At 39.5% G+C, this 23,051-nt stretch overlaps 1 protein-coding gene across 2 annotated transcripts; it reads right to left on the bottom strand.

The window, feature by feature from the left end:
- Positions 1-2,108: 2,108 nt before the first annotated feature.
- CCT2 (chaperonin containing TCP1 subunit 2) lies at positions 2,109-17,192 on the bottom strand. 2 transcript variants are annotated; one of them, NM_001170520.2, is given in 16 exon segments: positions 2,109-2,403; positions 4,361-4,502; positions 5,321-5,420; positions 5,690-5,793; positions 6,122-6,250; positions 6,593-6,712; positions 9,777-9,880; positions 11,224-11,351; positions 11,555-11,655; positions 13,100-13,302; positions 14,006-14,118; positions 14,238-14,314; positions 14,917-15,028; positions 16,104-16,169; positions 16,301-16,375; positions 17,088-17,192. In NM_001170520.2, coding segments are annotated over 16 exon segments (1,608 nt in total). In that variant the 5' UTR covers positions 17,091-17,192; the 3' UTR covers positions 2,109-2,372.
- Between the last annotated feature and the right edge of the window lie 5,859 nt (positions 17,193-23,051).

Raw genomic sequence — 23,051 nt, 5'->3', positions numbered from 1 at the left:
CAAAAACAGGAAGAAAACACAGATTCCCTCTCCCATATCCTACCAGTGTCTCCTGAGTTAAACCGCAGGAAACCAGTCCACTGGAAGCTGTGAGGCGGTCAGCACAGTTAAGCCCTGTGGCCTCCGAATAGACAAAGAATGGATCCTGACTTGAGGAGAGTAAAAGAATAACCAGCACACTTTTTCGTTTTTCAAAGAAAAACAGAAGGATTTTAAAACCCTAAGCACTTAAGCAATTTCTCTGCAGTTAACCATTAACGTACATTCCAAAAATCTCAATTCCTATGGCACAGAAGTCTTGTGAAAATAGAAAATTCACTGGCTTCCATTATCTCATGTACTCCATCCTAAAACTCTTAAAGGAATTAGAAGGGTCTAGGTTGGTATTTTACCTCTGAATCTGAAAATACTTTTAAAATTTGTGAACTCGGGATGCTCTAGGCCTATGATGAAAAAATGTTTAAGGGCTTCAACGGTTATGAGTTCAAAGAAGGAAAGAGGCATGGATATACTCTTGGATGTAATAAACACCCCTTATTTCCAACTCTTTTTAGGTAAAGTTAGCTTACTAGTGCATCCTTTTTAAGCCTTTTGGAGAAAAATGAGCCCAAATACACTTAAGGTTAAAAATCCTACTCTAGGAGGTTCCTGGTGGCACGGTGGGTTAAGGACCTGGTATTGTCTCTGCTGTGGTGCAGGTTCAATCTGTGGCCCTGGAACTTTTGCATGCAGCTACCGTGACCAAGATTAAAAAAAAAAATCCTACTCCAGACTACCTGGTCCCTCATGATTAATGTTTAAACCCACCCACCTTTTTTTTTTAATCTTTTTAGGGCCCGGACCCGCAGTATATACTAGTTACCAGGCTAAGGGTCAAACAGGAGCTGCAGCTGTCGGCCCACACCACAGCCATGCCAGCTCCTTAACCCACAGAGCAAGGTCAGGGATCCTCATGGATACTAGTCAGGTTCTTAACCCACCAAGCCACAATGGGAACTCCTGTACCCACCCATCTCTCCCACTGAAACCTCTTCAGGTTTTCTAGGTCAGGATATGCTCATCTGCTCCACCAACCTGGGTTATGTGATAAGGTACTTTAAAAAACTACACGGCAAACGGCACTACTATTAATATCTCAAATAGTGAAAATAGTCTAAGAATCTGTATAAGAATCTCTTTGATGATCTCAGAAGTTTCTCCTTTATGTTGGAGGATATAAACAAGTATAACAAAACCCAAATTTTTCCAGTTTTAATAACTTCTACAAAATAGTATTAAAATGTTGAGAAAAACTTATGGACAAAAACAAAACAGGTTGGTTTATCAGTGTTTCTTTGAGAACCCTTTTGCTCCTCCATGTGAATACAGTGTCTCTCCCACAATGCTGGCAGACACCCAGTAAAAACTACTGCTGGGTTATCATTTCTTGTGCACTTTGCTACATACACTGACAAGTATTAATAACCTCCAAATGGAAATTTACCTTTAAACCATCAAACTCAGCACATGCTTATACACATTCTAAGATCCATTTGCCAAAAACAATAATAAAGAAACCTAAAACAATCAACAATGCTTATGTCTAACCATATTCCCTATAAAAAGTATCAGAGGTGCTTGAAGTAGTTTGCAGCAACCAATATTTAAAATATAACTTTCAGACTTCCCCCTTGGCATGGTGGGTTAAGGGCCCAGCCTGTCACTGAAGCAGCTTGGGTCACTGCTTGTGGCATGGGTTCAACCCTTGGCCTGAGAACTTCCCACATGCCACAGGTGGAGCCCAAAACAAATTTTAAAAATAAATGTAACTTTCACAATTGAATTAACAGAAACTAATTAATTTTTTTCCTATGTAAGAGACAATACTTAGACTACACAAAATTAAAGAGTACTAAAGTAAAGGGCACTTCCACAAAATGGTTAATAAAGGTTATGTATGATTGAAAATCAAAAGATTAATGCATATTTATCACATCTCACTTGGACTTTCATCAGGATAACTTTCATAAATGTATAATGTCAATCATTAAACTTTCAGAACACCACAATGAAAATACTATCGTTCACTCCCAGTAAGTAGAGTTAAAGACAGGAAACAAACCACTAAGTCAAGTAAGAACTAAATAATTGTTCCAATTTTTATTTTGATGCACAGTATGAGAAATAAATTCTTAAATCAACTGAATTTTATGGAAAATGAAACAGCAATAAATTAGACCCATGTTAAAACAGGAGGTCAGTTAAATGTTCAAACTTAAGGATATAATAGCCACAGATAAACTTCGTTTCTAGTCTTCTTTCAGGAGGCTGAAGTCTTTCAAATGCATTTTTGCTATGAACTGGTCCAAGAGCTCAACAGTATACGGGAATGCTTAACAGGGGTGGTGATCAGGGACACGTTTCCTACAAGAATGACAAAACATACACTTGGGAAAGAAGCCAACAGTGGAAATGAAATGCATGATTGTAACCAAAGGTCTATATTAAATACAAGCACAGCTAGGAATCTAATTTTATTAAAGCCAATTTTTAAACACGTAACAAGGCTATTTCTACCTCATAATTAACATCCTTTAATTACTGTATTAGTAAGAGGACAAGACAAAATCTGTGGAATGTGAAGGCCTGCAGGTATTCAGTTCTCGATTTCTCATCCAAACAACATATTTGTCAAATACATATTCTCCAGAAATTGGTTAACTCATGTTTTTAAACTAACACATACTAGGGAATTTTTACTTAGTCAAAGATGGTTCTCTCAGTCAGAAGTTGTAAAATGACAAGACTTTGGGGCTTCTAAATGAAAACACCTAGATTAATAGTCTAAATGAACAAAAACAAGCGTAACAGATAACCTAACCTGGTGATGGAGTTGGGCCATTCTCTTGGATATGCCAATAGTACCTCTCATATATCTTTGATATAAAACTTTTTTCTCTGGTGACCACATAGTCAATCTCTCAAGAAGGAGGCATGCTAAGTAGGGGTAGTAGCAAATTTTCTTTTTTTTTTTTTGCTTAATGCCTAAGGAAGCATAGCTTCTAGAGAAAAGCACAGCAATTAAGAGAAGCAGAAAAACCATAAAAACAGATCCACAGAGTACAGCACGCTGGGATCATATAGAAAGAGATAAAAAACCTTCCAATCTTGGTAGCTTAAATCTTGGTATGACCAAAGGAAGTCAATTTATCAAGCAGCTGTCACAGAGCACTGATCTGAAAAATTAATCCCCTAGAAATTAATCATGAGTATGAAGATGGCCAGAGTCCAGTGCATTTGGGAAGGCTGAGTTGAACAAAATTAGTTTCTTTACTGCAAATTACTCAGAATTTCTAATACATTTAAGACACAACTTTGAAAATGAAATGAGATCAAATAAGGTACTACTGTGTATTTTTTTTCCCCTCTTTACAGCTGCACCTGTGGCATATAGAAGTTCCCCAAGCCAGGAGTTCCCGTTGTGGTGCAGTGGTTAACGAATCCGACTAGGAACCATGAGGTTTCAGGTTCAATCCCTGACCTTGCTCAGTGGGTTAAGGATCCGGCGTTGCTGTGACCTGTGGTGTAGGTCGAAGAGGCGGCTCAGGTGCCGCGTTGCTGTGGCTCTGACATGGTCCGGCGGCTACAGCTCCGATTAGACCCCTAGCCTGGGAACCTCCACATGCCGCGGGTACAGCCCTAGAAAAGGCCAAAAAAAAAAAAAAAAAAAAAAAAAAAAAAAAATGGAGTTCCCAATGTGGCCCAGTGGTTAACGAATCCAACTAGGAACCATGAGGTTGCCGGTTCGATTCCTGGCCTTGCTCAGTGGGTTAAGGATCCGGTGTTGCCGTGAGCTGTGGTGTAGGTCGCAGGCACGGCTCAGATCTTGCGTTGCTGTGGCTGTGGTGTAGGCCAGTGGCTACAGCTCTGATTGGACCCCTAGAATGGGAACCTCCATATGCCGCGGGAAGCGGCCCTAGAAAAGGCAAAAAAACAAACAAAAAGAATATATACATGGAAAAGGGTACCTAGAACAGAAAATGACTACAGCCAACTTGTCCTGATAAAGATATCAGTTGTTACTATAACACTCCCTACCCACCCCAAGCTCTCTGGTTTTTGACTTTCCCCAGGCTGGCTCTTTATCTACCCTTTCAATGGAGGACTACTCTGTTGTTAACCGCATTCTTCTCCCCATCTAAGTTTCTTCTGGCTCTAAACTAAGAGCTGTGATTACATATTTTAAATTTAAATAACTTGCAAAATGCTGTTATCTAGACAAATAGCTCCACTTTCTTTCAATTACAATTATTACATATATACAGCTTATTTTTTATTTCTATGTTAATTCTAAGAAATGTTTTTTAAAGTGTTACAATACCGTGGTGCTGCTTTGATAATGTTGTCCACACGTAGAATCACTTCTGCTGCTTCAGCTGCACTTAAAAGAACTTGTCGTTTCACTTGGAAACTTTCTGTTATACCCAGTACTGCCATATCTCCAATGGTACCTTCCTTCATATCTGAAAAGTATTTACTAAATAAACAACTATAGTCTTAACAACTAAAGTATCAACATACCAAATGACATAATAAAATTAATCCTCACTTATAAAAAATAAAATTACAACCATTTATTCAATTTAGTTATTGAGAACACTCTCAACAGCCAACCACTCAAGGAAAGCGATTTAGAAAATGTCATCTGTATTAATAGAGGGCAACTATTATCAAATAATGGAAAATTTATATACAACACTGTATTATCCACATTTATCCAACTATAAATAAAAACTGAAGAAAATCTGCTCATCATTGATTACACCATGGATTCTTAAGAACTGGAAAAGAATTTATGTCATGTACTTTTCTTCTTGTTAGAGTCCTCCTTCATCTTCTGGCAGATTATCTTCTCCAGTGACAGGATTATCAACTCTCTAAGAATTCCTTCAATGTCTAGACAGTATTTTGGGAAACTCTCCAATGAGTTAGATCTGTTTTTTGGCCATGTTCATGTATGCATCACTCAAGAATGTCTCAGAATAAGTTTACTGTGAGATTAAGAGTTAACAGTGATTATAAAACATATGGTTAAGTTTAGTTACTTCAGAATATAAAAACTCTTTTATGTATTTAAATCTTACAGTCATTACATAATAAACTATTTACAAATCTCCTAACTAGTTTTATACCCCTTAAAGAATAATTAAGTTTTAGCAGTACTGAAACTACAAAGTTAAAAAACTTTCCTAGGATGTTTAACAGTTATAAAGGCAAGGGCCACGAGAATATTTTATAGATTATTATTAACAACTATTACAAGGTTCCAATTATTCCTTACCCAGTCCAGCAGTTGTATTGCCTTCACTATGGGCAGCTCGGAGCTGTGCAACCAGATCTGCACTATCATAGCCTGCATTGTCAGCTATGATAGTTGGCAACTATGAAGTGAAAAAGACATGGTAACTACTCCACTAAAAGAAAATTAACTTACAAACCAGAAGAAAAGCTTTTTAAAATTACACATTTAGAAACAATGTAAATCTGCTTCCTTTTAATTATTGCTCATAAAGAAAACTCCGAAATCAGATTTAAGTAGTGTGAACCAATTTTCCTTAAAGCCAAGAAAGTAAACATTTTCTGTCCAAGATAGAAAAACCAACAATACCTATAAAATTTAAGTTCAGGTCTCTCTTTTTCATTAACTTACCATTCTCAGGGCTTTAGCATAAGACTCCATTGCAACAGCTTCTTTGCCTGGTGTTCTATTGGCAAGCTGTGTCACAGCATGAGCCATGAGCATCTCAGAACACCCTATGGATTAAAGTTCCAACAACACATCATTTTGCTTAGTTGTCTCGAAAACACTAAATTACTGACTTCCCTTCAAATACATTAACCATTTGAAAATTAAGTGCAAAGGCAATGTAAAGTTTCTATAAGAACTATTAAAGCCAAAAGCATTACTACATTTTAAAAAATACAATATGCTTAACATTTTTCTTTTTTTGAGTTGACCACGCCTGGAGCATGTGAAAAGGCCAGGGAATGAACCAGAGCTGTAGTAGTGACAGCACCACATAGTTAAGCTACAGGCCACCAGGGAAGTCAAAAATATGCTCAGTATTTTTCAAATGCTTACCTCCTCCATAAACTGTTCTAGAATCTTTCACAGTTTGGGCAAGAACACAAAGAGCATCATGCAAAGATCTTTCTGCTTCATCTAAAATTTGTTGAGTGGCACCACGTAAAACAATGGTGCAAGCCTCACCTAAGGTTAAAAAAAAAAACACATTTTTTATGTCACAGTGAACATTTAGTTATGAAACATAAAATTTGCCTTCTACTATGCAGATTAATTATATTATTTGGTTTTTAAAACTGACATGTCTTCCACTATTACGTATTCTTTGCTAACAATCCATATTCCTGTAAGTTTTAAGTTATCTAAAACAATTATGTTGAATATATACTGTTCACAAAGATAAGGTTACCATGAGGCTGCCCTCAAGAGACTGAAATTAACACAAACCATGTTTTGTATATTTTAGTAACTACAATAACTTTCTTTCACTTCGGCAGAGCCCAAACCAGGATCTACATAATCACTCACCAAGGGCTACCCCAGAGAAGTGAATGAGTTTGTCTTCTCCAATCATAACTTCCTCAATAAGTTTGCAACTTCCAAGCTTCACTAGCTCTGGGTGGTCAAAGGTAGATGCAATTTCACCACCTATGTACATAAATACACATTAATTAAACACACAACAGGTTCAACATCTGTTTTCTAACAAGCAGCAATTAACAGAAAACAAAATATTTAAGTTGACTGCTTACTATATGCCAAGCACTCTCTGAAGCACTTTAGACAAAATGACTCATCTTCCGCAACAACCTTAATAAGATAGGTTTAATTTATTATCCCATTTAGAAATGGGAAAATTGAAGTTGGAAGACGTTTAGTTTCTCTCCGAGGTTATGTATTTCAGACAAATACCAAGCTGAAATTCAAATACAAGCAGTCTAGCTTCACACCTCTATGTATACACTGATAGTATATGTATATACCATCTTTTTTTTTTTTTTTTGTCTTTTTGCCTTTTATTGAGCCGCTCCTGCAGCATATGGAGGTTCCCAGGCTAGGGGTCTAATCGGAGCTGTAGCCACCAGCCTACGCGACAGCCACAACAACATGGGATCTGTGCCTTGTCTGAGACCCACACCATAGCTCACGACAACACTGGATCCTTAACCCACTGAGCAAGGCCAGGGATCAAATCCGCAACCTCATGGATCCCAGTCAGGTTTGTTAACCACTGTGCCATGACAGGAACTCCTGTATATACCATCTTAACTGAGACAATACTTACCTTTAAGCCTAAACTTATATTCAGATTTTCTTTTTTCAAAGTATACTACAAAGCTTTACTAATTAATTAAAACAGTAGGCACTGGGATAAAGACAAACATACAGACCAATGGAACACAGAATATACCCCTGAATATACAGTCAATTGATTTTTGACAAGAGTGCCAAGAATACACAGTGGGTAAAGCATACTCTCTTTAACAAGTGGTACTGGGTATTATATTTTTTTTTTATGATTTTTATTTTTTCCATTATAGTTGGTTTACAGTGTTGTCAATTTCTACTGTACAGCAAAGTGACCCTGTCATACATATATACATATATTTTTCTCACATTATCCTCCATCATGTTCCAACACAAGTGACTAGATAGTTTCTTGTGCTATACAGAAGGATCTCATTGCATAATCTACTCCAAATGCAGTAGTTTGCATCTATTAACCCAACTCCCAGTCCATCCCACTCCTGCCCCCTCCACTTGATTTTCTGAATCCAGTCTATAAGATCAGTATTATGATCCAATATCCCAAAATAAAACTTCAACATATTTGACTAGTCTTTTATGTCAGCAGATATACTGACATTAGGAACTGCTTAAAATAGTGAGCACTTGTTATCTGCTAATTATCAAAATAACTGCAATGTCAGATTGCTGCTGTAAGGCCTAGAAAAAGGGAAATGTATATTGAGGATTGTCCCAGAACAAACTTAATGAGGAGTCAAAAAAGAAATTCCTTTTACTCCTTGGGTCTTACTTCTATTCCTATTTCCCTTCCATCTTCTACTCTATGAACATTTCCCTTCCTGGTTCTTACTTAAGCAAAAATTAGGTTTTCATTTTAAGACTCCTTTCCCTATCTCATTACTCTTTTAATAGAGTCAGTTCCTCCATCATCATCAACATCTTTTCCTACTCCTTACTGATAAACCTGCTAAGTAATTAATACTTTATTTCTATTTTATAATTCATTTATAAAAAAGAGGCTGGTCTTTCCAACTCTATTTTGTTGGCAGATTCCTGAGACTGTTTTGTGTTCTGGGCATGAAACACAAGAGATGTTTGGGACATTATATCCCCAAAATGAGGCCAATGTGGCTTATGAGAATTCTCACTTATCCTATGCTCACTCACTCACCTGTTTACAAAATATTTTTAAACATTTGCAGGAACCAATTTCACAAATCTTAACAACAGATGAGTTACTTAAGGATGGGAGCCACCATGGAATCAACTTCGCAGCCATATAGTTGGTGTGCTGGGTGCAGTACATTTTCTTTTGCATGCATGTGGCAATTTCATGCTATCAAGTCCTTATGGTATTAACTTATCTCAAGCATGTGTTCTTATTCACAATTATTTCTTATGTTTTTAATTTTGTTGCATTAAGGGAAGAATTAAATAAATGTGAGCATCATAAGTTTTATCAACTTAAGCATCAAGTATGCAAAACCTTTAAAGTGGGTAAACCCATTTCCAAGAAATTAATGAAAGGAAAATGTCTCTTTTTAGGTCAGACCACCATGCTTCTCAAATTAATAAAAATAGCTTAAGAAGTTGAGATGAGCCCAATCCAATAATATACATTAACATACATTAATTTCTTCTAATACACACTGCAGTTCCAAACTTAATCTGATGTTCCACGTGGCGTTATACCTCAAGCCTCACTCTCAATTCTCACTGCCAGATGGCAAACCAACTTTCCAACCTATTCATTCATTTTCAAGGGCCTGTATAAAGAGTGTTACACTTAGTTTTCAAGGGTTACTAAAACCCCATCACTTTGGCAACCAAAAGTGAACAATTGCACTCTATATCATTTTGATGCAGACATCTGTAAACACCCTTGCTGGTCCACACTGGGATTATAAAATGCTTACCTCTACTGAAGGGTACTTTTCATCATATGCTGCAGGATTGTCTCACACTTATTTCAACATTTATTACTTCCATACATTTTTTAAAAATTAACAAAAGCAACATTTAAGTACTTGACCCACTGTCTGGCGTACAGTTAAATGCTAAATAACGATGCTATTCTTACTGTACTACCACACAGGGCACAAAGCATTCAACTACTCAGTACCAGAATTAAATGAATAAATTAAGGAGGACTTAAGACTCCTTTTTTTTAGTTTATTTAGACTACATTTAGAACAGTGGTCTTGTAGGTTTGTGAAAAAAGATCGATCTTTAAAATACCACAACAACCACCAAAAAACCTACACCTATGGCAAAGCCGGCATATAATTTGGTATATTAAAAATAATGTAACTAAAGATATCAAAAAATTTAAGATTTCAGAATAACTATTTAGATTCCAGGCCCTTTAAAGGGATTTCTTTGTACTCTTGGTAATGAGTTACACAGACATTCAATAAATCCAAAAGTGATTACTAAGTTAGAAAGTAGTAACTTCTTCCCATACCTGTGACAAGAGCAAGGCGTTCCACACCTGCAAAATCTGCGTGCTCAATAGCCATAACACCAGCAGCACCAAAGAGCTGTTCAGGATAATTATAAATTAACTGCCTATAAACAAAATACGAAAAAAATTATTCACAATTGTTACTTCACAAAATAAACACACTGGAGAAAAAACATGAAAACATTTTCCTTTGATTACCAGTAATCAAAGAAATGCAAATTAGAACAAGATACCATTTCTTACCTCTACAATTATTTATAAATTAGTGTATCCACAGTAGTACTGAAATGGGTATTATTTTCTATATTGCTATTGACAGTATAAACTGAACCCACAATTCTGAAAAGCAATTCAGCAGTAATGCATCAAAATCCATACCAATGTTTATACACTTTAATTCCACTCATGAGGAAGGTACAGCAAGAAAATTCCAACATTAAAAAATTTAATGAAGACATGTTTTAACAATTTCTACATAGAAAAGCAAAACTTTCCAGGAGTTCCCATTGTGGCGCAGTGGTTAACGAATCCAACTAGGAACCATGAGGTTGTGGGTTCGATCCCTGCCCTTGCTCGGTGGGTTGACGATCCGGCGTTGCCGTGAGCTGTGGTGTAGGCTGCAGACACGGCTCGGATCCCACGTTGCTGTGGCTTTGGCGTAGGCCGGCGGCTACAGCTCCGATTCGACCCCTAGCCTGGGAACCTCCATATGCCGTGGGAGCGGCCCAAGAAATAGCAAAAAAAAGACAAAAAAAACCCCAAAAAACAAAAAAAACTTTCCAAAGTCCTCAATGTCTACTAGGAGAGTTTATAAATCACAATTTGCCAACTATAAAAACCCTGCAATTTTAGGTTGTATATATACACACACACAGTTAGGTAAAAAAAGCAAATTACAAAAGTTTATAGCATATGATCACAACTAGGTGAAGAACTGAAACTAGAAGACTATACACATAAACGCCAACTTAATAAAATAAAAAATTCTGAGAGAACCCTGTTTCTTCTTTATACTTTCTTATTTCCCCATATGAGCACATGTTACTTTTACAATAGGGGCAAAAAGGACATCTATTTAAACAGTTTGTAAACTTTTCACTTCTCCATTGTTTTACTCCTAAGCTATCATTAGCTTTTTGCTACTTCAAACTCCCATCATTTAATGGTGAATTAAATCCCTCTTCCAAATATTATAACCAAAACTAATAACACAACTGCCAAATCAGAAAACTTTTGTCACTGTTGACACAAAGTTTATTAGCAAAGTATATTAACATAAAATTTCACTAAAATCACTGTAATGCAAATGCCTTGCTGAACAATTATATTTGGAGAAAAACAACACTTTCTAAATAACAACTAAATTCAATAGGAAAGTATTTCCCTAAATCATTGCAGAATAAAATCCTTTTTTGATTACAAACATTGTTAGCATGAGCACACAGACCTGTTAATAAAGCAGTTTATCCCATGCTTAAGAATACGTTCAACTTTCTCCTTCATTTTTTCCTTTTCTGCATGTTCTATTTCTGCAACCTTTGCTGTAGAATCAACTCTCACCCTGGAACCAAATATCTAAGACAAAGGATAAAAAAGCAGCATCATTTTCATTACTTGTAAGTTTCATGGCATATTTGGCATATTTAAACTCTTAAGTGTAAAACACACCCCAAACTATGTGTACAGTCATATACATTCTTTCTTTTTTAGTGCAACTGATTCCCCCCTGAATTTTTAGCAGCTAGCAATTCGAATTCCTAGAAATGTAGTTAACATACCTTTATTTTATCTGTATCCATACCAGTATTTGCAATAAGAATTTTAGCATTTTCAATTCGCTTTGGTTGATTTACTCCAATTTTTTTATCCAACAGAAAGCCTATAATATAAGGACAGCATTGTATTAAATACTTTAAGACTGTCTTTAATAAATCTTTTAAGGCTATTTGCTCAAATTACTCTATCATTTTAGGGCGGCACATGGAGGTTCCAAGGCTAAGGGTAGAATTCGAAATGTACCCGCTGACCTATGCCACAACAACACTGACCAGGTCTGCAATCTACACAGCTCATGACACTGCTGGATCTTTAACCCACTGAGCAAGGTCAGTGATCGAACCTGTGTCCTTTGCCTAGCAACTATACTTGAATAAAAATTAATTTTTAAAAAAAGAGTAAATGGAGCACTTTTGAATATGTCTCATAATATGCAGGTGTGTAGGTTGCAATGTAAAGCTATTAAGTCCACTTTCTTTAGCTTAAAACCAACACACAAGAAACAAGCTGTGAAGATTCAGATGCACAGGATGAAAGGCCATGAACAGCAGACAAACTTGGCCCGAACCATGCTGTTTACCAGAAATGTATGCAGCCTTAAAACAAACTATTCAGCCTTACCTACTCATCTATAAACAGGACTATCACCAGCAGTAGAGATGCAAGTTACCAGCCTAGGGTTCTGCTAATTTGGAACTATCAAACAAACTTGGTATGCCTATCCCTCCAAGTTTCTTTCAGATGCATATGTAACTTTTACCTTATTAAATCATTATAAACTTGGGTTCACTGCTCTATTCAGCTCAACTTAATTCTCACTGGATGTTGACATGAGAAAGAAAAGCGATTTTAAGTAAAATTCCCATTAGAATGCATGACATGGGGCAGGTGTTCAAGAATGGTACTCCCATGAAAGAGACACAACATGCAACAAAACCCAACTCCAAATCACTGATAAAGCCGAAACCGTAAAGTACAACTTACTCCTTTTTCCTTCTCTACAGAAGAAAATGCCTATACTGTCTACAGACTGTTTTGTGAAGTAAACACACAAAAGATGCTTTGAAAAATTCATACACTATTGTTAAGGAAACAGCAGTTGCTAAGACTCATTTACTGCTCTTCAAGAACACCAGAAACTATATCCTCAACACCCGCCAACTAAACAGTATGATTTACCCAGACCCTTCCTGGAGAACACACATAGTCCTGAAAAAGGTGCCATTTGAAAATAACTGACGTCTAGTAAGAGAAAACTACAACTTCACTTTATTAGAGACTGTACCTTAACTCATGGTATAAAGTAAAACCTAGAGGTTATCAAAGAAATACTGAGGTAGAATGAGAAGATGAAGTAGCATGTTGTTAATGTAACAAATGGATTAAGAAGACAAAAATGGTTGGTTGCAGTATGATTTGTGTCCTAAAAGACAAGTTTTCTGGCTTTGTAAAGTACCATTCGCCCTGATTAACTAAAAGAGGATTTTGTCAGTACTTCACTTTCAACATGTGATTAACACTTCTTTGAGCATATTCAACATACATACCTTCATCTAAATAGGAATCTGCCAGACTTCCTCCGAGCTTCTTGATGACATGAATTGCCTCCAGATTACCAGAGCCTTTCAGTCTGAGAACAGCTTCTACAGCTAACTTAGTGAAGTGGTCTTTGTGGTGAGTGAGAAGTTTTGAGGATAATGTTGTTCCTGCAATGTTCATTAAATCTTGACGGAATTTAACTTCATCAGATCTGCAAAAACAAACAAACAACCCCCCTCAGGCCTATTCTTAAAATGCTTCTCCAAAGTTAACAACTGTTTTGTTTTTCAAAATGTATTCAGACACGTGTCTGTCAATATACTTTCAGCAAACAAAAAATTCAAGAACATAAGAGGATTATACAGCTAGTGGAACTGTAAATTAATAAATTTTTTTCTGGAGGATTACTTGTAAATAACTATGCCTTTAAATACATACATACCTTTGGACCCAGAAATTGTATATTCTTTAAAAAATAGTAAGTTCATAACATTATAAAGCTAAAAATTATCAAAATACAAATCTCCAATTACAGATAGGTAAATTACAGCAAAGTTCATCATCAAATGCATACTTCTACTGAAATACTACAGAGATACTGACACCCAGAAACATGCTTGTTATTCAACTAAGTTAAAGAGGCTAAGAAAACCCTCTAGATGAGGATACTATTTATTTTGCTTATTGTGATTATATATGCAAAAAAACTGGAAATCCAAACTTTAACTTTAGTAGTGACTACCTCTGGGTAGTCACTCTGGGGGTAGTATGGGTTTTTTGGTTGTTAAGGCAGGCCTTTAAGAAACAGGATCATGTTGGTGTATGCTTTTCACTGTTCCCTAGACTTCCTGCCTTGAGAAAATTTTGAAAAGAACAGTAAATGTTTGAAACAATAGTTATTTTGGTATACCAACCCATGGTCAACTGCAGAATTCAACAGAGCCTGTCTTGCTGCCTTGGTGGCTTCTCTCCAACCAGCAATAATGGTCTGTGGATGAATCTTTTTTGCAATTAAAGATTCTGCTTCCTGTTAATAAACAGTGGAAAAGGTGCATCAACAGTAAATTTGTGGGAAAAGACTTCCGATACTCAAAACCATAGTAATTAAAAACCCCAGTAAGACTGAAGTTGCTCATTTAGTCTTACCCTTAGTAATTCAGCTGCAAGAACAGTAACAGAGGTAGTGCCATCGCCAACTTCATCATCTTGAACCCTTGACATGTCTAGGAAAAAAAAAATGCTACTTATTAACCCACTTATATTTGATTCTGCTTTTTAAATTTTATCTCAGTAGCTTACCTAATTCTCTAAACAACCCATTACCAATCTAAATCTCACCTAAATTTCCTCACCTGAAAAATTCTTTGGAACTTTTCAGTCTGAAATTCAATAATTTTACTATCAGTAAGTACATGGCACTCCAGAGACTTGTATTTTAATAATGATAATAATCAATTAAAGGTCAAACATGACTTAATAAAAAAGACAGTCAAAATAGCCTATTTAAAATTGTTTCAGAAGCTCCCCATCTTGGCTCAGTGGAAACGAATCTGACTAGGAACCATGAGGTTGCGGGTTCAATCCCTGGCCTTGCTCAGTGGGTTAAGGATCTGGCCTTGCCATGAGCTGTGGGGGAGGTCACAGACACAGCTTGGATCTGGCATTTCTATGGCTCTGGCACAGGCCGGTGGCTACAGTACCAATTTGACCCCTAGCCTGGGAACCACCATATGCCATGGGTGCAGCCCTGAAAAGCATAAAATAACTAAATAAAAATGAAAATAAAATTGCTTCAAAATGTTAATTAACAAAACATCAGACTCACCAACTAAAACTTTAGCAGCTGGATTGTCCACACCAATGTTTTTCAGAATAGTTGCACCATCATTGGTTACCATAAGAGAAGCATCTCGTCCACTGCTTAATAGAATTTTATCCTAAAAGGAACATATTTGGTTTAAGTTAATATAGAAGCACATCTGGAATTCCCTGATGGCACAATGGATTAAGGATCCAGCATCATCACTGATGTGGCAACAGTTCGATTCCCAGCCTGGGAACTTCTGCTTGCCTTGGTTACGACCCCCTCCAAAAAAGATACGAACACATATGGAAGAACGAATAGGTCAATCCATACTCTCACACATTGCTAATGGGTAAATACTCTGGATGGTTATTTGGCAGCATCCATTCAAATTTTTTCATTGCATACATCCCCAAAATCAAAACCTGGCGTCTATCCCTAATACTAGAAGAACAGAGCCTGGAGTTTCCACTGTGCCTCGGCAGTAACAAACCTGACTAGTATCCATGAGGACTTGGGTTCAATATCTGTCCTCATTCAGCGGGTTAAGGATCCGGCAGTGCCGTGAGCTGTGGTATAGGTCGCAGATGAGGCTCGGATCCCATGTTGCTGTGGCTGTGGGGTAGGCTGGCAGTTACAGCTCTGATTTGACCCCTAGCCTGGGAACCTACATATGCTGTGGGTTCAGCCCTTAAAAACAAAAGAAGAGAGAGCTATGAACAAGGCTGTTTCTACAATGTAATAGCGAAGGCAACAGATGCAAACTATTTCTCACAACAAAGTAATAAATACAAACCATAAAATAAGCAACATGCAGAATACTATTTGGCAAAGAGGACGGGTACATTTACACCGAAAGGAATTTAAAAAAACCAAGTTACAGAAAAAGTACATACAAATATTATCTGTGAAGAGATAAAACAACGTTCTGTTACAATGACAATACATAAAAAACACCTAACACATAAGATACCCTTACCTCTACATAAGAACAAAGGCATTGATTATGTTTATGTCCAAAAGGACTGGGGAGGGGAGTGGCATTTGAGATGAAAGAGGACTTTAGTCACTGATTTTTAATAAGGAAAATACACACAAGTCTTTAAGTATAATCAACAATTAAATATTTAAAAGCGTCTTCAAAAAGCATGCTATTACATTTCTACAAAAAGTTCTAAAACAGTATTAAAAATCCCTATTTTTCTTACCATGCCCTTGGGTCCCAACGTGCTCTTTACCAAGTCTCCAATAGCGATGGCACCAATAAAAGAGGACTGGAGTAAAGATTAAAGAGATGATGAAAATCAACTTAAGAGTCTTAAATTGTGAAAAAACAAACAAAAAAACAAAAAACGAACATCCCCCTCCACTATTGTATCTTTTAAAGAATAAGAACGAGGCTTACCAGACGAGCTGTCTCTGCTCTCTCTTCATCAGCCCCAGCCTTGAAGATATTAACAGGTGCCAGGGAAAGGGACGCCTAAAAGGGACAAACAAGAATCAGTCTAAGTACCAGTACTCCTTAACACATATACTTGGATACCTTCCACTAGACTTACCAGTTGCTATCTAAGAGAAAATCAGTTTGCAGAATAGCGTCCTTTTTTAAACAAATGAAGCTCTTCATCACCGGGGCGGTATTTAAAGCGGAGGGAGGGACTAAAGTGACACTGCTGTTTAGAACCACAAATGCTCCAAAAATAAAAATTCTACGTCAGAGAGATTATCGGTGTACAGCAAGTTCAAAGATGATTTTAAAAATGAGGTGGCCGGGGTTGTAGCCCACTCGCGCGACGACCGCCAGGCGGACGAGGGAACACAGCGGCCCCGCTTCCAGCTTCGCCCTCCGGCCGCTCCAGGCTCCGCCCCGAGGGGGAGGGCGGGGTCCGCCTCGCCGACCCGCCCGGTGCACTAGAAATTTCTCTGCTTGGGGTGAAACGCGGCCCTTGAGGTTTGAGACTGCGGAGAGGCCGACTCCGAATAAGACGCTGGCCTTAAGGCCCACTCCTCCCTCGGGCCCGCACCGGGGGCCTCACACGCCGGCCCGGCGCAGGCCACACGCCGCGGCCTGCGCCATGTGCTGCGGCCCCGGGGGACAGACTCAGGGAGCCCGCGTCGTTGGGAACACAGAGATGGGCAGAGGGCGGCGCGGCACTGGGGGCCTTGGGCAGGGACTGCGGGACCAGACTCACCATGGTTCCGAGGAGTTCGGCACACACGCGCACCCCTCACAGCTCGCGATCCGGTCCAGAGGGAAAAGAGGCCGGAAGTGACGCCACACGCTCTCCCGCAGGGGGCGGAGCCCGGGCCGGCGCGCGGCTCCTTATGGGCGCCGCCCTGGGGGGAAGGGAAGGGGCAGCATTTCGAAGGGAGCCCCGCGGGTCGGAAACGCTGCCAGTCAAGCTCGAGGGGCGGGGCCTTGGCTGCCCTCTGCCCCTTGCGGAGCCACCTGCTCAGGACTAGGAAAGGGAGGGTGTGACGTTTTGCTTGGGAACTAGCGGTTTGGAAGCAGAACGCCCCAAGATGGAAGAGACGCCTCGCCGCCCTTGGGGGTTGCCATAGCAACGGAGATTTCTCTTGCAAGTTTTAATTTTTTTTTTCTTTTTAGGGCTGCGCTGAGGCAAATGGAAGTTCCCAGGCTAGGGGTCTAATCGGAGCTATAGCTGCCGGCCTACACCGCAGCCACAGCAACGTGGGATCTGAGTGGAGTCTGCGGCCTACACCACAACTCACGGCAAAACTGGATCCTTAACCTACTGAGTGAGGCAGGAGATCGAACCTGCGTCCTCATGGATACTAGTCGGATTCTTTACCGCTGAGCCACCATGGGAACGCGGAGGGTTTTTTTCTTAAATTTAACCTTAAAAAATTTTTGCCTTGAGGTGCTACATATACACAATTTAAAGTGTTATAATATTTTACTGCTAGTTTAATTTTGAGCATTATTTTTTTTTAATTATTTTTTTTTTTCCTGCTATTTCTTGGGCCGCTCCCACGGCATATGGAGATTCCCAGGCTAGGGGTCCAATCGGAGCCGCAGCCACCGGCCTACACCAGAGCCACAGCAACGAGGGATCCGAGCCGCGTCTGCAACCTACACCACAGCTCACGGCAACGCCGGATCGTTAACCCACCGAGCAAGGGCAGGGACCGAACCCGCAACCTCATGGTTCCTAGTCAGATTTGTTAACCACTGCGCCACGACGGGAACTCCAATTTTGAGCATTATTAATACAGAGGAACACAGATTTCTGTTTTGTTTGCTTCTGTTTTTTGTCTTTTTAGGGCCTCACTGGAGATATATGGAAGTTTCCAGGTCAGGGATTGAATCACAACTGTAGCCACCGGCCTACACAGCAGCCACAGCAATGCCAGATCCTTAACCCACTGAGTGAGGCCAGGGATGGAACCCGCATCCTCATGGATACTAGTCAGGTTCATTACCACTGACCCCCAACAGGAACTCCAAGAATTGCATTTCTTTTATTGAATTTTAGAACACTTTTTAATTGGACTGACCAGGACAAGGTCTTGTGAGCTCTGACAGAGACATTTACTTTGTCTTTGCCCTGCTTGCTCATTTTTAGGAGGGCTCACCACCACCAGCACCATCACTCACAGTTGTAGGGATGACCAACATCCTCTTAAGCTGTGGTAGAGAGCAAGATCAATCGTAAATATTTCTGTTTATTAAGAAGTTTTCTATTTTCCTTACGTTGACCCTCTAGGATGTTCAAAGTAGAATATTTGTGCTTAAAAAAAAAATCTATTTAGGAGTTCCCTCCGTGGCTCAGTAGTTAACAGACCCGACTAGGATCCGTGAGGATGTGGGTTCGATCCCAGGCCTCACTCAGTGGGTTAACGATCTGTCATTGCTGTGAGCTTTGGTGTAGGCCAGCAGCTGTAGCTCCGATTTGACCCCTCGCTTGGGAACTTCCATATGCCAAGGGTGCCACCCTAAAAAGCCAAAAAAAAAAAAAAAAAAAAAAAACTATTCACCTAGGGAGCACTTGGATTTTGGCAATTATTAACATTAATAGATTTTTCAATTATTGTTTCTACCCTTCAGATAAAATTCTAAAAAGGTTAATTTACTCCAGGGGTTGAAAAACCATGGGGAGCCAAATCCAACTCACCACCTGATTTTGTATGGCCAGAGAGTTAAAAATGATTTTCAGGAGTTCCCGTCGTGGCTCAGTGGTTAACGAATCTGACTAGGAACCATGGGGTTGCGGGTTCGATCCCTGGCCTTGCTCAGTGGGTTGATGATCTGGCGTTGCCGCGGCTCGGATCCCGCGTTGCTGTGGCTCTGGCCTTAGGCCGGTGGCTACAGCTCTGATTCAACTCCTAGCCTGGGAACCTCCATATGCTGTGGGAGCAGCTCAAGAAACGGCAAAAAGACCAAAAAAAAAAAAAAAAGATTTTCACATTTTGATCAAAAACAAAAACTTTTGTGATACATTAAAAATTACATGAAATTTATTTATTTATAATGATTTTTATTTTTTCCATTATAGCTCGTTTACAGTGTTCTGTCAATTTTCTACTGTACAGCAAGGTGACTCAGTTTATTTATTTTTGCTTTTTTTTTCTTTTTGCCTTTTCTAGGGCCGCATTCACGGCATATGGAGGTTCCCAGGCTAGGGATCTAATCGGAGCTGTAGCTGCCCACCTACAGCTAGAGCCACAGCAACGCGGGATCTGAGTCGCGTCTCCTTAACCCACTGAGCAAGGCCAGGGATCAAACCTGAAACTTCATGGTTCCTAGTCGGATTCGCTAACCCCTGTGCCACAACGGGAACTCCAATTTATTTTTGCTTTTTAGGGCCACACCTGCAGCATATGGTGGTTTCCCGGCTAGGGGTCTAATCAGAGCTACAGCTGCCAGCCTACACCACAGCCACAGCAACGCAGGATCCAAGCCGAATCTGTGACCTACACCACAGCTCACAGCAACACCAGATCCTTAACACACTGAGGGAGGCCAGGGATCAAATCTGAGACCTCATGGTTACCAGCCAGATTCCTTTCTGCTGAGCCACAACGGGAACTCTGAAAATTACATGAAATTTATATTTTGGTGTCCATAAAGCTTGATTGGAAGACAAGCAAACTCATTCATTTTTATACTGGGCAATACAATACAGAGTTATACAATGGAAGATTGAGTATTTGAAATGAACTCTATAGCCTATTAAGCCTAAGATATTTACTCTCTGATCCTTTACAGAAATAGTTTCCTGACCCTGGTTTACACTATGTCCAAGGTCCATCATGAAAAAGGATGTTCAGATTGGACGAACTGTTATTTTAAATCTATCAAGAGTTCTCTATTTTTTGCAGGAAAACTTGTTCTTCTCTTAGGAATGCAACTCAATCAGCAGATCTCAAATCACACACACCAGAAGGAGAAGAGTCACAAGAAGCTAAGATGCCTGCACAATATTGAAAACAGCTGTTTTTATTGTGTGCAGAATCACATACCTGGAAATATTATAATGTTCTCCGGCAGGCAAGTCTGAGACTCTGGGTGACAGAGAAACCAGCACCTCTGCCCAACCAAGGGTTTTTGTTTTTTTGTTTTTGTTTTTTTTTGGTCTTTTTAGGGCCGCATCCACAGTGTATCTAAGTTCCCAGGCTAGGGGTCAAATCAGAGCTCTAGCTGCCAGCCTACCCCACAGCCACAGCAATGTGAGATCTGAGCCACGTCTGCGACCTACACCACAGTTCACCGCAATGCTGGATCCTTAACCCACTGTGCGAGGTCAGGGATCAAACCTCGGTCCTCATGGAACTAGTTGGGTTCGTTACTGCTGAGCCAGGACAGGAACTCCCCCAAGGGGCTTGTGGATGGGGACTGGAAGGCAGGCCCTGCTACTTGTGAGCTAAGGCCTGAGATAGTCAGCAGGAGGCCCCATGAGGGGACTCACAACCATTTGTCCTTTCTCCATTGTGAGTGTTTTTTTTTTTAACTTTTCCTCCTTTCCTACCTCCTTTGGTGTCACCCTTGTACCCCAGGGGTTAAACACTCAGCTTCGGGGGAACCAGACTGCACGGTTTGGATTCCAACTTTTCCATATACTGATATCCCCACTCCCCACCTTTGCACCCTTTGCTTCAGTCATGTGGAACCTTTGCCACCATTGAACACCATGATCTTTCTATACCTCTGTGCCTTTGTGCCCAGTATTCCTTCTCCCTAGAATATCCTCTTCCCTCCTGTCTTGATCTGTGAAGGCGCACATCAAACACCTCAGGGATTACCTCCTCCAAGCTATTCTCGAAAACCTGCATTCTCAGGCTGAGTTAGATCCCCTTCCTTTGTATGTGCCTTTATCATACCACATATTAAGAATTAGAGTAACCGTTTTTTTTTGTTTTTTTTTTTCAATTATCCTAAGGTATATATATAGCTACTACCATTCTAGAGATATCAGAGGGAAGATAATTCACTATATATGTCTTAGGGCTTAGTTCTTAGGGAGGAGAAGGGAGGAAGGGCACTGCCCCCAGTGAGAAGGGCTGTTCTAAACTACATACAAATTCCTTGGAGGACAAGGGCAGCAATCTTTATTACTAGCATAAGGCCTAGTTCATGCTTATTCATTAATTAAGAACATGTGTCTCTTGTGGCTCAGCAGGTTAAGAATCCAAAGCTGTCACTCCAGGGGCTGGGGTCACTGCTGTGGTGTGGCTTCGATCCCTGGCTAAGGAACTTCCACATGCCAGGGCTGTGGCCAAAGAAACAAAAAAGAACACGTGAATAGTTCTTCATGGTCTTGAAAGGAGCTCAAAGGAAAAATATAGATTTAATCCAAAGAAGATTTTAATTTCTGAGAACGAACACCTAAGTTTTCCAAGATGTGGTCACTGTGACATCTTAACCGACTGGTGGGTTCCACGGTGTCTGACACACAGTAAGTACACGATCACTTGTGGACTTGTTTATTCCCTTTATTGCTTAAATGAGCTCCATCTTGAACTGTGCCTAAAAAGGCCTTGCAGTGCCACTCAGTGATGAAAAAACAGGTTTGGACGCCCAGACCCGAGAACTACTAGTTTGGATGATCAAGAAGATAAAAAGTGAGAGCCTGTCAAATACTTATAATTTCACTTCACTTTGAAATGTAATCCCATTATATGTTCACTTTGCAAACAGAGGCAGTGGCAGTGATGTGAGACTAAGAAAGAAAACCTCTTATCATAAAGTTTCAAGAAATGTGTAAAATATAAATACAGTAAAACTTTAAAGGTATCCAACCAAACTTTTATTGGGGTTTTATTGCAATCTACTTTTGGCAGTATGGGGAAAGTAACCATAAGAACTCCGATCAGGAGTTCCCGTCGTGGCGCAGTGGTTAACGAATCCGACTAGGAACCATGAGGTTGCGGGTTCGATCCCTGCCCTTGCTCAGTGGGTTAACGATCCGGCGTTGCCGTGAGCTGTGGTGTAGGTTGCAGAGGCGGCTCGGATCCTGCGTTGCTGTGGCTCTGGCGTAGGCCGGTGGCTACAGCTCTGATTCAACCCCTAGCCTGGGAACCTCCATATGCCGCGGGAGCGGCCCAAGAAATAGCAACAACAACAACAACAACAACAACAAAAGACAAAAGACAAAAGACAAAAAAAAAAAAAAAAAAAAAAAAAAGAACTCCGATCAGATTTTATTCAACAAAGCAGTTTTCCATAAATGCTTAAGATTAGCGTATAGTCAGCTCAGCTTCCGGTATCAACTTGAATAACTTGTCATGGGAATTTATGCCAGAATGACAACGGTAAGGCATTGCAAGATCCCAAATCGTCTAAAATTAAACCATATTTTACATATACTTTTTAGGATGATATACTAATACTTTACAATAAATAAGGATTTAAAATATGTGTTGCTTTGTCCTTGTTGAACTAAATTCAATTTTTAGCTTATTCTTTAAGTTATTCCAGTTAATAAAGGTTTGATTGTACTTCAGGAACTCTGACTATACCAAAGGAAAAAAATGAGTTCTTATTTGTTAGGACAAAAATTAAGCCTAAAAAGCACATTCACCCTTGTCCTGAAAAGCATGGTCCATCCTATAGGAGATAACCTTCTCATGCCTGGAAACATGGTTGATGTGGAAAAAGTCCTATGCAAAGAACAACTAGAGGGCAATCCTCCCAT

This window comes from Sus scrofa, chromosome 5 (assembly GCF_054392235.1).
Source record: "Sus scrofa isolate SSC_HxYL_T2T_F1_AM1 chromosome 5, Sscrofa_HxYL_maternal_Yorkshire_Landrace_v2.0, whole genome shotgun sequence".
Lineage (NCBI taxonomy): Eukaryota > Metazoa > Chordata > Mammalia > Artiodactyla > Suidae > Sus > Sus scrofa.
Note: the sequence above shows the minus strand (reverse complement) of the source record. Positions and strands in the feature narration are given on the sequence as shown.